This window comes from Arachis ipaensis, chromosome B07 (genome assembly GCF_000816755.2).
Source record: "Arachis ipaensis cultivar K30076 chromosome B07, Araip1.1, whole genome shotgun sequence".
NCBI classification, from domain to species: domain Eukaryota; kingdom Viridiplantae; phylum Streptophyta; class Magnoliopsida; order Fabales; family Fabaceae; genus Arachis; species Arachis ipaensis.
The window spans coordinates 6,384,642-6,397,065 of NC_029791.2; the positions used below are offsets into that span (position 1 = coordinate 6,384,642).

General features: G+C 34.2%; 1 protein-coding gene and 1 pseudogene across 1 annotated transcript in view; both read right to left on the minus strand.

Moving 5' to 3' along the window:
* The window catches only part of LOC107608702 (chitin elicitor receptor kinase 1), a 25,570-nt gene extending 19,936 nt beyond the window's left edge, over positions 1-5,634 (minus strand). Inside the window, exons 1-2 of the mRNA XM_021107162.1 lie at positions 5,532-5,634; positions 5,330-5,432 (exon numbers count right to left, since the gene is read on the minus strand). Coding sequence (XP_020962821.1) covers positions 5,330-5,393 — 64 coding nt within the window. The 5' untranslated portion in view covers positions 5,394-5,432; positions 5,532-5,634. The remainder of the gene's footprint in view (positions 1-5,329; positions 5,433-5,531) is intronic.
* LOC107608708 lies at positions 1,865-4,998 on the minus strand (annotated as a pseudogene).

Consider the following 12,424-nt stretch of genomic DNA (forward strand, 5'->3'; position numbering starts at 1 on the left):
CCGAGTTATCCGAGTTATATTTTTTAAATTTAATTTGAATTAGCTGTGCCTAATTGGTGGGTCCGATTTATGGATATTGTATATATATAAGTGTGTAACTCGTAGAAGAGATCAGATTCCGTCTTCTTCTTTATCTTGCTCGGCTTCTTCCTCTGGTTTCTTGTATTTGTGTTTCTCTCCTTCTTGGTATGTAGCCCAAAAATCTGGTAGTGAAGTTTATGTTCTTGTTTAGGTGAGTGAGAGAAATAGATGACAGAGTTCTTTTAAGAGTGTATTATTTTGGTCAGATTTTGTTACAAACATTTGAAGGAGTAAAATTCATTTGTGAAAATTCACCAATCAGAAGGTGAAAGGTATGTGTGTCTAGGTGCCACTTTTCGATTAGAGCATTCACCAATGCTTTTTGACATTGGACTACCTCAATCTGAGATACATGATAAAAACCAGTTAATCATAAATGCTCCTCCACCTTATCATTGTACCGATCCGGAGGGACTGGATGATTACATGTCAACATCCTTAAACTCTATAAAAATATAACAAATTATTAGTCAACTCATTAACAATTACTAATTTACTACTAAAGGATAATAATTTTCTAACTAGAGCAACTAAAAATCTAAAATATTAAACTCATACTAAACTTTTTTCTAATTACAACATTTAGTAGTTACCATGTACTAACCCACCAATTTATTAAGTCTCATTAGTAAAAAATCTGCACAACTAACTCAACAACACATATTAATTGAAACCACACAACTCTTATAAATTATCTTACTAAATCCAACTAAAACAAATAATTCTAGCTTCTAAATTTAATTAACAATCCTAAAAATTATTCATAACTAACTATTAACAATAACAACTAATACATAATTCCAATTCTTATTAAACTAATAATGCTCTTATTTAATATTAAGATCTCAACTACAACCAAATTAATATTACCAAAAAAACAAATCCACTATATTTAAGTATATTTCACGAAACCGAATCATCATCAATCAAAATTCTCAACAACATTAATTTTTTACTTAGCTATTATATTAGTCTAACTTAAATATTATCATTCATTCAAATATTCTCTAACTACATTTAAACAAATATTCTAACTATTATTTTTACATATATTCTTAAATTTTTAAAAATAATAATAATCATCGGTGAGAAGAGGCTTGAAGGAATGGGAGAAAGCGAAGTCAGTTCGGAAGAGAGACACGAAAACAGCGGCAGCAATGTTAGGCTAAGCGTCAGAGGGCGAGGCGCATCGGGCTGACCGGCGGAGGTGTGGACGGTGTCGGTGGGAGGATGCGGCGGCCTCGGTATGGCCGGCGAGAAATTCAGTGATGCGAGATGCGAACCGGAGAAGATGACGGTGAGTTTTAGACGTGTATTGGAGGTTACGGTAATATTAGAAATAACCGTACATAGTGTGAATGGATTTAAATACTAATTTTAATTTTACCTTTTTTTTAATTCATTGTACAGATTGTATACGATTAATATTGGTTCCCAATGTCAATGAGTTATAGCTCAAATGGCATAATCTCCTCATACTCAATTAAGCGGTTGCCGGTTCGAGTCTCCTATCTTTGGTAAAAAAAAAATATTGGTTCCGAATACTTTCTCATAATATAAAGTTCAAGACGATTAGCATCTTTAGATTTTTTTTTCTTTGACATTTTGATTTTTCTTCCACCATGCAAAGCAAAAACCAATGGAGAAAGGAAGGAGTGGCTGCTCTTTGGTGCGAAGATGATAGTGATATCATATGGTGGGTGTAGGTTCAGCATGCGGTAATGTGGGTAATGTTGGGATTCAGACACCGTTGTGGGGAGACATCTGCGCGCAACACGTGGCTGGGGAACCACAACACGGACCGTCCGTTTTCGTGCCTACAACTCGGACTGTCCGACAAGCTGTGAGGAACTCGCATGGTCAGATTTGTGGTGTTTTGACACCACACAAGTCAAGCACCTCTCTTCTCCATAACCACGTCCAACCCCACCTTTGCTTCCATATTAAAATTAAAAAGCGGCAGCACAAAGTGTTTGTTAATAAACCACAAAGAACCATGGCAGCTATATCTTGTGAACATTGCATGTTCATCAATGTCATAATATATTATTACTTCTATCTACCAGACATTAGATTCACAAGAGCTGGATTTTCATAGAAGGAAGCAATGTCCCAATTCTCAGTGCCTGAACCAAGTGTCATAAGAGCAACCACCACCGATCTCATCTTCGGACGCCGCTTCGGATCCCTCTCTGTACATGCATTGGCTAGTTGTGCCATCTGCAACCAAAAAAAGAAATCAACCAAAGCTGTTGAAATCACAAGCATAAAAATGCTTATATTGCTTTATACATGACTAGTGTACTAGTGGATATTAAAATGCCTATAATCCACCATTTTTTTAAATTCAATCTGTGTAAAAATAATAATATTGAATTAGCTGACTAAGATGATAAGTATTTTACTCTTAATAACAAGTCTTGGGTTGAAGTCTTAGGAATGGCAAAATGCTTTCTACAAATATATCAGAAGGATATTTTAGGGGAAAAATGGACACCAACTAGTAGATAATACCTTGAAAACTGAATCAATTGAGTAATTTTCTCCAAGCCTAGGATCCACCAGTTCTTTAAGACCTTCTTTAGGGTCTGGTTGATCAAAAACTTCATGAAACTGCCACAAAAATCACCAGAAAAATTAGAAAAGAAGGAACATAAATATAGTCTGAATTACTTATGTAAAGCCACTAGGCCCTCTAATGTTATCAGTTATCACACACAAAAGAAGAAGTAATGCATAGTAGGGTATCAAAATTCACCAAAGCTACAAGGCCCTTGATTTCAGCACCACCATTGATCACAGCTTCTTTAGCAGAAATAAGCTCATAAAGGACAACCCCAAAAGCAAAGACATCTAATTTAGGAGAAACTCTGCCATATACATACCTGCAAATAAGATAATATAATATTTCAATGGTATAATTGAATTTGATCCCTTAAACTAAGTCCATGTTCTGTTTTGCAATGTGGATGTTTCAATTTAAAGACAAACATGATTCATCATACTCTGGTGGCATGTAACCAAATGTGCCTGCCATATTAGCAGTGGGAGCTGATGAACTTCCAGTATCAATCAGCTTTGCTAGTCCGAAATCCGCAACCTGCAGATTAACTAATACACGGTATCTCACAGAATTATAGCACAAAGAAAAGAGTAGCAAGCTCACATAAGCCATCAAAATGTTTCATACCTTTCCATGGAAGGATTTGTCTAATAATATATTGGAAGACTTTATATCGCGATGGATATATACAGGCTTTGTATGTTCATGAATATATTCAAGTCCCCTGGCTGAATCCAGAGCTATTTGAATCCGGGTGGACCATGGCAAAGGTTCTCTATCTGGAAAAATTGTCATTAACTAAGTCCTTACAAAATACAATCACATATTCACATCAATGAATCAGCATTGAACATGGATATTTGTCCTTTTTCAATGTACTCATATCACCTGAATTTCGTAGATGTTCACTTAAGTTTCCATTGTCGATATATTCATACACAAGGAAAAGGAAGTCCTTAACACAATATCCAATTAAATGGACCTACATGGATAACAAGGTAATATTGAGAAAAAAGAAAAGAAAAATGAAAGCAGTCTACACAATAGGGAAACTGTGTCTGAAATTCTGTTTGGCTAGAAGAACAAATACTGGCATGACTGATTAACTTCAAATTTGTTCCTCGAGAAGTCGAATGCATATTTACTTTATATGAACATGAAATGAGAAAAAAGAAGCATGCATTAAAATTTGAAATATTACCAGGTTTAAGTGCTGAACATGTGTCAACACTTTCAGTTCTGCAAGAAATTCTTTTGATGCTTTCATGTCCATCTTCTTTATTGCAGCTTTCTAAGTTATTGGAGAGAATTTCAGTGAAAGTAGAAAAGATGGAAAGAAAAACAACTTCAAATCTATCCTACTCCTTACAGTTACAGGTTTATAGCATATACAACTACAAAAAATATGTAACTTTTCTGACAAATCAAGTAATCGAATCTAACAACATAGAGATTACAAACCTTGTCATTCAGCTCTGCATAATAGATTTCTCCAAAACCACCTTGGCCAATTTTGTTAGCCAAACTGAAGTTATTTGTGGCATGGGCCAGTTCTTCATATGAAAACTCTGCTGATTTTTCCACACTTGTGTTTACAAAGCTATCAGAGGCTTTATCTGAAAGAGGGATGATAAGTAAGAGTTACTCGACTGTTCATGTTCACCATTCTTGCATGATACGCAACAGAAATTATACTGAAGCCAAACTATCTCGAAGAAAAAGAGTTGTCAAACCATTCTTTTAACATTTGTTTTTTCAGATGTACAAATTAAGTATTTGACTCTCATTTGATATGGTAGCATCATATTTTTGGAAGTTGTCAAACCAATCAAATCCTTAAAAATTTTAACTACTTCCCCATGTTCAAATTAAAGGGCTATTTGAGGGAGTTTCAAACTTTGAACAAGTATGAAATATGTGCAAAATCCATACCTTCCCTAGCTCGAGTAGTGTTCTGACCGAAATATTCTGTTCTCAGTTTCTTCTTCTTCCTTCCGCAACATTTAATACAAACACAAAATGCTAATAACAGAACTACTGCTACAACTCCAACAGATATTCCAGCAACAATCCTATCTGGTAGACCTGTTCTACAAGAACAAAATATGAGCAGAAAGTAGTACTATTACATTTGTCTTTTAGGATATCCTTACCCTGGATCGGGTATTGATATCAAATTCGAGTGTAAACAATTATCAATAAGACTACTTTCTTCTGATTGAGAATGGACAAACCTCCAGAGCTGAAAATGAAAATGACAATACATTCATAAAGATTAGCAGGTTATTAGAGAATTGCATTAACACAATAAGATTTGAACTTTAAAGAACAATACCTTGGGCGAAGAGGCGCATAGTTGCCGTTTTCATCTGGAAAGTGAAAGCAAAAGAAAATATGAGGAATTTGTCTCAAGGTTTATGGTTCCTGATAAACTAATTTGAAATATACATTCATAAGCATGATGCTAATTTTATTAATTATTATACCCTTGAATGCATTTTAGTTCAACTGCAAAAGGCGAAACTGCTTAGGAATTAGCATAGATATGAGGGACTACTCTACTTTCAGTTCTATCTATAAATGCACCATATGCAAAAAACCAATGTCACAAATTGTAACATGTACATAATCCTCATGAATTTATATAAGTAGACCTAAACATGGCATCGAAATCAGAAAGCGAACCTCTGCCGGGAATATAAACCAGACCATTCCCTTTGCTGAAATTTACACTGGGGTTGTATTTCATCAACAACTCAGGATCAAGCTTTGTCTGGTTTGCAATTGACTGCAAAGAATCCTCAGGCCTAAGAGGGTATGTGATGAACAATCCATAATGTTTGCTAATATTACTGTCTCCACAAGAACAGTTAACTGTCACATTAACCTTTCCACCGGCCGGAATAGCATCTTGTGAATAGCTGTTAGTGTTCTGCAGCCACTCTGCTGTGACCAAGTTGGAAAAAGTCCCATTGGCAATGGTTAAGTAGTCGTCGCCTCGAGTAACTGAGTACTGGAATGTGTGGCCCAGAAACTCTCCATCTATAATGCAAATTGTTAGAATTTTGTGTGTTAGAATCAAAAGTTTTAATTTAAAATAAGAGTGTGTGAATTGTGATAGCTCACCATTGATGCAATCACAAGGTATTGGAACATTAACTCTGGTATGTGATGGATATGAGGTGTCTTTGTTGTATCTAACAATATCTTCAACTTTGTGAAGAAGATTGGATTGCATGATGTGTGAAATATATAGCAGGCTAGAATCATTGTTCCAAAGATAGTAAGAAGCAAAAGCTAAGTCACAGCTCTTGCTACACTTTGATTCTGCACTCAAAGGTAAAGTAATCAGCAACAAGAACAACAATGGAAACATGAAATTGTGTTCCATTGTTAGTGGAATCAAGCTTGTGCAAAGCATGCACATGACACATGCAAAGATAAATAATAATAGTGATAATAATTTAAAACAGTAACAACCTGGAATTGGTAAAAGTGACAAGGATTTGAATTTAGCTTTCTTACTAAAATTTTAACGATATCTCCAAATTAATAAATTCCTAACAAATTTTATTATAAGACAAATTAGTCTTCCTTACGAAGAGATCAATTCGTATCGAGAATCTCTAAAATAATAAAAATTTGTTGAAGAACAAAATGTACTGTTTAAAATTTATTGTTTACTCTAATTCTTAATAAACTTACAAGTTGGGCTGCTAAATTACTTCATGGACTCTACGATGTTGGATCTGGTCATACAAATGGTTAAGATGTGATTTCAACTACAAATATATAATTACGGGATGGCATGTAAGAAGAATATTAATAACATATTTATTGGGTACACCAATCATTCCCGGTTAAAAATATTGGTGTTGAAATTGTGTCTACTGTATGCATAGCAAAATTGTAATAATATAATAATGTATAGACTATACTACTAAAGAGTGTAGAGAGACCATATTATAAAGTCCATCATTCTTAGATGCAAACTCAATTTATCCAGTTTGTCATTGTAAGACTGAGTATTATATTTCTAACTAAGGGTTAGTCAAAATAATTATTAAAGATCAAGTGTGTATTAATTTATTTCTCAAAAGTCAAAATTGAATATCTCAAATTAGGTTCTGAAAAATACAATTGGGATGCTAATTAAACTTATTACTATATTTGTTAAGAATTAATTTCAGACATTTCACCTTTTTGAAATTACACTGATTATTGTTGTGATAAACTCATAAACATGATAACGTGGATGACCATTCAATATTTGGGCGGCTGATTTTTCCTATAAAAGAGTGAAACTCCCAAGTTAAATTGAGCATTAATGAAGTTTGAAAATTCAAAGTTTCACTCATGTATAAATAGAGGCTTAAGCCTCAGGCAATAATACAACAACAACAATTAATACAATATTTTTTCTCTCTCTTTCTTTACATATGAGACTACTTATATTAGTAATATATAAGTTACTTTTATTATATCATAATAATTATATTTGTGAACATTAATACTAGAGTTTTATATTTATATTTCTCCATCTTATATTTATATCTTCCTTATTTATTTATTTACAACACGTTATCAGCACGAAACTCTAACGAAGTTTTAAGAAGACTTCAGGTAACAAATTTTTATTATGTCGAAACTCTTTCATCTTGAATATAATGCTCTTGATATATCTGAGAATAATTATTTATTATGGATACTAGATGTTAAAATCCATCTTGATTCAATGGATCTTAGAGATACCATTAAGACTAAAAATAATGCATCCCAGAAGGATAAAGCCAAGGCCATGATTTTCCTTCGTCGTCATCTTGACGTATGATTGAAAAATGAATATCCCATATTAAAAGATCCTGCAGATCTGTGGAAAGACCTTGAAGAAAGGTACAATCATCAAAAGACGGTGATACTTCCTTAAACTCGATATGTTAGAGAAAATTTTCTCGACCTTCCATGTCTTGAATGTGCTCCTGCAGCAGCAGTATCGAGAAAAAGAATTTAAAAATATTCTGAGTTAATTTCTTGCTTTCTTGTTGCTGAACGCAACAATGAGTTGCTCTTAAGAAATCATGAAGCGCCCAGCTGGCACCGCCCCATTTCCTGAAGCAAATGCGGCAAATTATAACCCCAGAAGAGGTAAATGGCAAGATTTTGATAACAAGAAAAATTATGGAAGAAAAAAGAATTATGTTCAAAACAGAGAATCTCACCAGAAGTGGGATAAAGAAAGAAACAATGGGCAAAGTAAATCAATTGAGGATAAATGCTTCCGTTGTGGTGGAAAGGGCCATTGGTCACGTACCTGTCGTACCCCAAGGCACCTAGTTGATCTTTATCAAGCATCCTTGAAAAAGGATGACAAAGGAAAGGAAACAAATTTTGTTTCAAATGATGAAAATTCCACCACTCATTATAATGTATCTAATTTCTTTAAGGATTCTGAAGGAAATATTGGCTATTTGATCAATGATGGAATAGTTTGATATGTGTATGTGTTTGTTAAGTATTCATGTGAATAATTTTACTGTGCATGTACTTCTACTTATTTTATTATTATTATTATCATTTGTCTTTGAAGAAAAATGGCAAGGACATATTCTGAAGATATTTGTCTTGCGGATAGTGCAAGTTCGCACACCATTCTCAAAAGTGATATATATTTTACCCATCTTGTGCCAAAAGAGGAATATGTTAATACTATTATTGGCTCAGGCAATGTGATAGAAGGCTCCGGAAGAGCTATAATTTTGTTTCCTGGAGGAACAAAATTTATAATAAATAATGCACTGTTGTCTACCAAGTCTCGAAGAAACTTGTTGAGCTTTAAAGATATTCGCCGAAATGATATCATATTGAGACTATGAATGAGGGAAGTCATGAGTACTTATGTATCACAACTCATAATTCAAATAAGAAAGTTATATTAGAAAAATTACCCTCACTTTCATATGGATTGTATTATACCAAGATTAGTGCAATCAAAGAAATTCGCCTTGATAATGCTGGTGAATTTACTTCCCAAGCTTTTGATGCTTATTGTATGGCTAATGGAATAACTGTTGAACATCCAGTAGCTTATGTTCACACACAAAATGGGCTAGCAGAATCACTTATTAAACGCCTCCAATTGATTGCTAGACCTTTACTTATGAGAACAAATCTCCCAACTTCAGTTTGGGGGCATGCTATTTTACATGCCGCAGCACTTATTCGTTTGAGGTCGACGAGTTACCATAAGTTCTCTCCTATGCAATTAGCTTTTGGCCAGCAGTCAAATGTTTCCCATTTAAGAATATTTGGATGTGCGATATATGTTCCCATTGCACCACCTAATCGCACCAAAATGGGACCCCAAAGAAAATTGGGGATATATGTTGGATATGATTCTCCCTCTATAGTGAGGTATCTTGAGATACAAACGGGAGATGTATTTAAAGCCCGGTTTGCGGATTGTCATTTTGATGAATCAAAATTTCCAACATTAAGGGGAGAGAATAAGCTTCCTGAAAATGAACTTAATTGGAATGCATCATCATTGATGCATTTAGATCCTCGATCGGGGCAATGTGAACTAGAAGTTCAAAAGATTATACATTTGCAAAGAATAGCGAATGAATTGCCTGATGCATTTTCCGATACAAAGAGGATAACCAAATCTTATATACCAGTGAAAAATGCCCCAATTCGAATTGATGTTCCAGTAGGACAAGTAGCCACTGAAATAAATTCACGCCAGAAATGTGGCAGGGCGAAAAATGCCCCAATTCGAATTGATGTCCTAGTAGAACAAGTAGCCACTGAAGCAAATTCATGCCAGAAGTGTGGCAGGCCTGTCGGTTCCAAAGACAAAAATCCTCGAAAAAGAAAAGAGGTAAATACTATTCCTGTTGAAAAAGACATAGTAAAGACACCTGCAATTGTCCAAAATTCTGATATAACGCCAGAAGACATTCAGGTACCTGAAAATTGTGAAAATGACGAGATCTTGATAAATTATGTCTTTACAGGAGAGAAATGGGACCGAAATAAGACAATTGTCAATGAAATATTTGCATATAATGTGGCATTGAATATCATGCATGAATGTAAGGATCTTGAGCTAAGATCAGTCGAAGAATGTCGATAAAGGAATGATTGGCCAAAATGGAAAGAAGCCATGAAGGCTGAGTTAGACTCACTTGCAAAACGTGAAGTCTTTGGACCTGTAGTCCGTACACCTGAAGATGTAAAACCTGTTGGATACCGATGGGTATTTGTGAGAAAACGAAATGAGAGAAATGAAGTTGTGCGCTACAAAGCCCGACTTGTGGCACAAGATTTTTCACAAAGGCCCGGTATAGATTATGAAGAAACGTATTCCCCTGTAGTGGATGCGATAACATTGCATTATTTGGTCAGCTTATCTACATATCATAAACTGCATATGCATTTAATGGATGTGGTAACAGCCTATTTATACGGCTCATTAGATCGGGATATCTATATGAAAGTCCCTGAAGGACTAAAGATATCTAAACCATCCAATGAATATTCACAAGGGTTATACTCAGTCAAATTGCAAAGATCTTTATATGGTCTAAAGCAATCTGGACGAATGTGGTATAATCGTCTTACTGAGTATCTGGCCAAAAACGGTTTCAGGAATGATGATATATGCCCGTGTGTTTTCATAAAGAAAACTGCATCTGGATTCATTATAATTGCTGTGTATATTGATGATTTAAATATCATGGGACTCCTGAAGAGATTCCAACAATTATAAAAACTCTAAAAGAAGAGTTTGAGATGAAAGATCTTGAAAAGACTAAGTTTTGTCTCGGCCTGCAGATCGAGCATATAAAAAGTGGAATCTTTATTCATCAAACAACATACACAGAAAAGATCTTGAAGAGATTTTATATGGATAAGTCACATCCATTAAGTACCCCAATGATCGTAAGGTCTTTGGATGTGAAAAAGGATCAATTCCGTCCTAAGGAAGAAAATGAAGATATCCTTGGTCCTGAAGTACCATATTTTAGTGCCATTGGAGCGCTAATGTATCTTTCTAATAACACACGACCCGATATATCATTTGCTGTAAACTTACTAGCAAGGTATAGTTCCTCTCCAACCAGAAGACATTGGAGTGGAATCAAGCAAATCTTTCGATATCTTCATGGGACGGTTGATATGAGATTGTTTTATCCCTATAGATCCAAGTCACAATTAGTTGGCTATGCAGATGCTGGATACTTGTCTGATCCACATAAAGGGAGATCTCAAACAGGATACCTGTTCACATATGGTGGAACAGCTATATCATGGAGGTCTACGAAACAGACAATAGCAGCAACCTCCTCTAATCATGATGAAATACTAGCAATTCATGAAGCTAGTCGCGAGTGTTTTTGGCTGAGGAGCCTGGTTCAATATATTCTGGCATCATGTGGATTGATTGACCATAACATAGTTCCAACTGTCCTGTTTGAAGATAATACAACATGTATTGCTCAACTTAAAGGCGGATACATCAAAGGTGATAGAACAAAGCATATTTCTCCAAAATTCTTCTCCACTCATGATCTTCAAAATCAGGGGACAATTGATGTCCAACAGATCCGCTCAAGTGACAATTTGGCTGATTTGTTCACAAAGTCACTCCCAAAATCCTCTTTTGAAAGATTGGTACATGAGATTGGGATGCGCCGATTTCGAGACATTAAATGATGTCCGCAAGAGGGGGAAACTGTACTCTTTTTCCTTAGTCAAGTTTTTTTCCCATTGGATTTTTCTTGACAAGGTTTTTAATGAGGTAGTCCCATCACTAAAGGATATTGTACTCTTTTTCCTTCACTAAGATTTTTTCCCATTGGATTTTTCTTTAGTAAGGTTTTAACGAGGCAATAATCCTAAATGGTCATCTAAGGGGGAGTGTTGTGATAAACATGATAACGTGGATGACCATTCAATACTTGGGCGGCTGATTTTTCCTATGAAAGAGTGAAGCTCCCAAGTTAAATTGAGCATTAATGAAGTTTGAAAATTCAAAGTTTCACTCGTATAAATAGAGGCTTAAGCCTCAGGCAATAATACAACAACAACAATCAATACAATATTCTCTCTCTCTTTCTGTATATACCAAACTACTTATATTAGTAATATATAAGTTATTTTTATTATATCATAATAATTATATTAGTGAAAGTAGGTGTTATTAGGCCCAATTTTCATCCAAAGATAAGAAATACTTTTCCTTTCTACTTATTATTCTAATTTTATTCAATAAACAATAAAGTGAAAGTTGACTGATTTTATTCTAAATTTTATTCTAATTTTATTCATTAGATAATTTGACTGATTTGACTAAATTTTTATCTAACAGCTCTCAACTATCAACTTCACGTAAAGTTGACTGTACTTGAGTTTCTACCGTTTAATAAATATTCTCTTTTCTAATAGATTAACACAACTGGCTCTTATTAGGTCAAATTTAGTGTGGATAGAAGACGCACTTGAGGAAGTGTGCAACTTGGCCTAATTGGACATCATGGTCCCTCTTATTAATTGATAAATATCCACATTTTCTTCAAAAGAGGAATCATGTATGAATGAATACGTTTAATTTTCCTGTATATTTAATTATTTATATATTAATTTACGTATTTTTTTCAATTAAATAATCTACTATCAAAATAATCAAATTTAAAAATAATAGAATAATCAAATATAAAATAGATGATTAATCAAATTTATTAACAATAACATAATAAAAAATTCTGAGATAGCAAT